This window comes from Phragmites australis, chromosome 18 (genome assembly GCF_958298935.1).
Source record: "Phragmites australis chromosome 18, lpPhrAust1.1, whole genome shotgun sequence".
Classification (NCBI taxonomy): Eukaryota; Viridiplantae; Streptophyta; class Magnoliopsida; order Poales; family Poaceae; genus Phragmites; species Phragmites australis.
Genome location: NC_084938.1, coordinates 19794405 through 19795692, shown reverse-complemented (window position 1 = coordinate 19795692; position 1288 = coordinate 19794405). Strand labels below are relative to the sequence as shown.

Genomic DNA, 1288 nt, shown 5'->3' with positions numbered 1-1288 from the left:
GCTGCCGAGGCCTGAGAGTGCCAGATCGGTGTGAAGCTGTAGCCAACCTATGACCAGCCCACCTCTTCCAAGGGGGCTGGACGGAAGGAGAAGAAGAAGAACAACTGTAAGGCCAGGCCACCCGATGTCATGGTAGTTGCACACACCAGCCAACCATGTCGATGCTTCGAGAAGAAGGAGGAAAGAAGGGCAGAGGCTACTATCCGATCCACCGTACCGATGCACACAACCTAACCGAATGCAAGGTCATGCGAGGCATCATCGATAAGGAGCTTGGGGGTCGCAAACCTGAGCATATGGTTCACCATATCTTTGGGGGTGCCACGACGTATTCCTCTAATAGGAATGCTACCCCATCTTGGTCGAGCCCACGGTGCACAACATCCGAATGGAGCACATACTGGTCGATGGAGGGAGCTCCATCAACCTCCTCTTCGTTGAACCACTAGATGGCCTGCAGATTTTGAGGAGTGAGTTGAAACCATCTCCTTCCTTCTTCGGGAACACCATTGACTCCTCAGCTAAGCCATCGAGGCAGATCAAGCTGCCCATAACCTTTGGTTTGCCGAACAACTTCGAGACTGAGAAAGTCCTGTTTGATGTGGCGGACTTCGAGACTACTTACAACGCAGTCCTAGGGCGATCAACGATGACCCAGTTTATGGTCATAGCCTACTATGCATACCAGGCGATCAAGATCCCTGGTCCCAAAGGAGCCATCACTATTTTGGGCAATCCAAAGATGGCCCTACACTGCAACAAGAGGAGCCTCGGCATGGTCGAGCTGACTTCCAGGTCACAGCCCGAGAACATTGAACTCAGGGGTCACCTAGTGAAGGTCCAAGTCATCACCAATCTCGATGATCGGCTCAAGGCAGTATTCCTAAATGACGTCGACCCATCCAGGACGGTCTAGATAGGGGCTGGCTTGGACCCTAAATTGGAACTCGCGCTCATCACTTTCCTCCTGAAAAATGTGGATGTCTTTTCTTGGATTATGTCTGATATGCCCAGGATCCCTAGGGACGTGATCGAGCATAAGTTGTCAGTGTGACTTGACGTGCGACTAGTAAAACAAAAAGCGTGTTAGTTCACACCCGACCGAAAGGAAGCACTTCGTGAGGAGGTGGACAAGCTCCTAGAAGCAGGCTTCATCTGAGAGATGCAGTACCCGGAGTGGTTGGCTAACCCAGTCATGATATGGAAACCTAATGGTAAGTGGATGATGTGCATCGATTTTACCGACCTCAACAAGGCATTCCCTAAGGATTTGTTCCCTCTGCTCCGG

At 51.4% G+C, this 1288-nt stretch overlaps 1 protein-coding gene across 1 annotated transcript; it reads left to right on the top strand.

Moving 5' to 3' along the window:
• The first annotated feature begins 388 nt into the window (after positions 1 to 388).
• Positions 389 to 916, top strand: LOC133898600 (uncharacterized). Its single transcript, XM_062339298.1, has one exon. The coding sequence runs from the start codon at positions 389 to 391 to the stop codon at positions 914 to 916; it is 528 nt and encodes a 175-aa protein (XP_062195282.1).
• The last annotated feature ends 372 nt before the right edge of the window (positions 917 to 1288 follow it).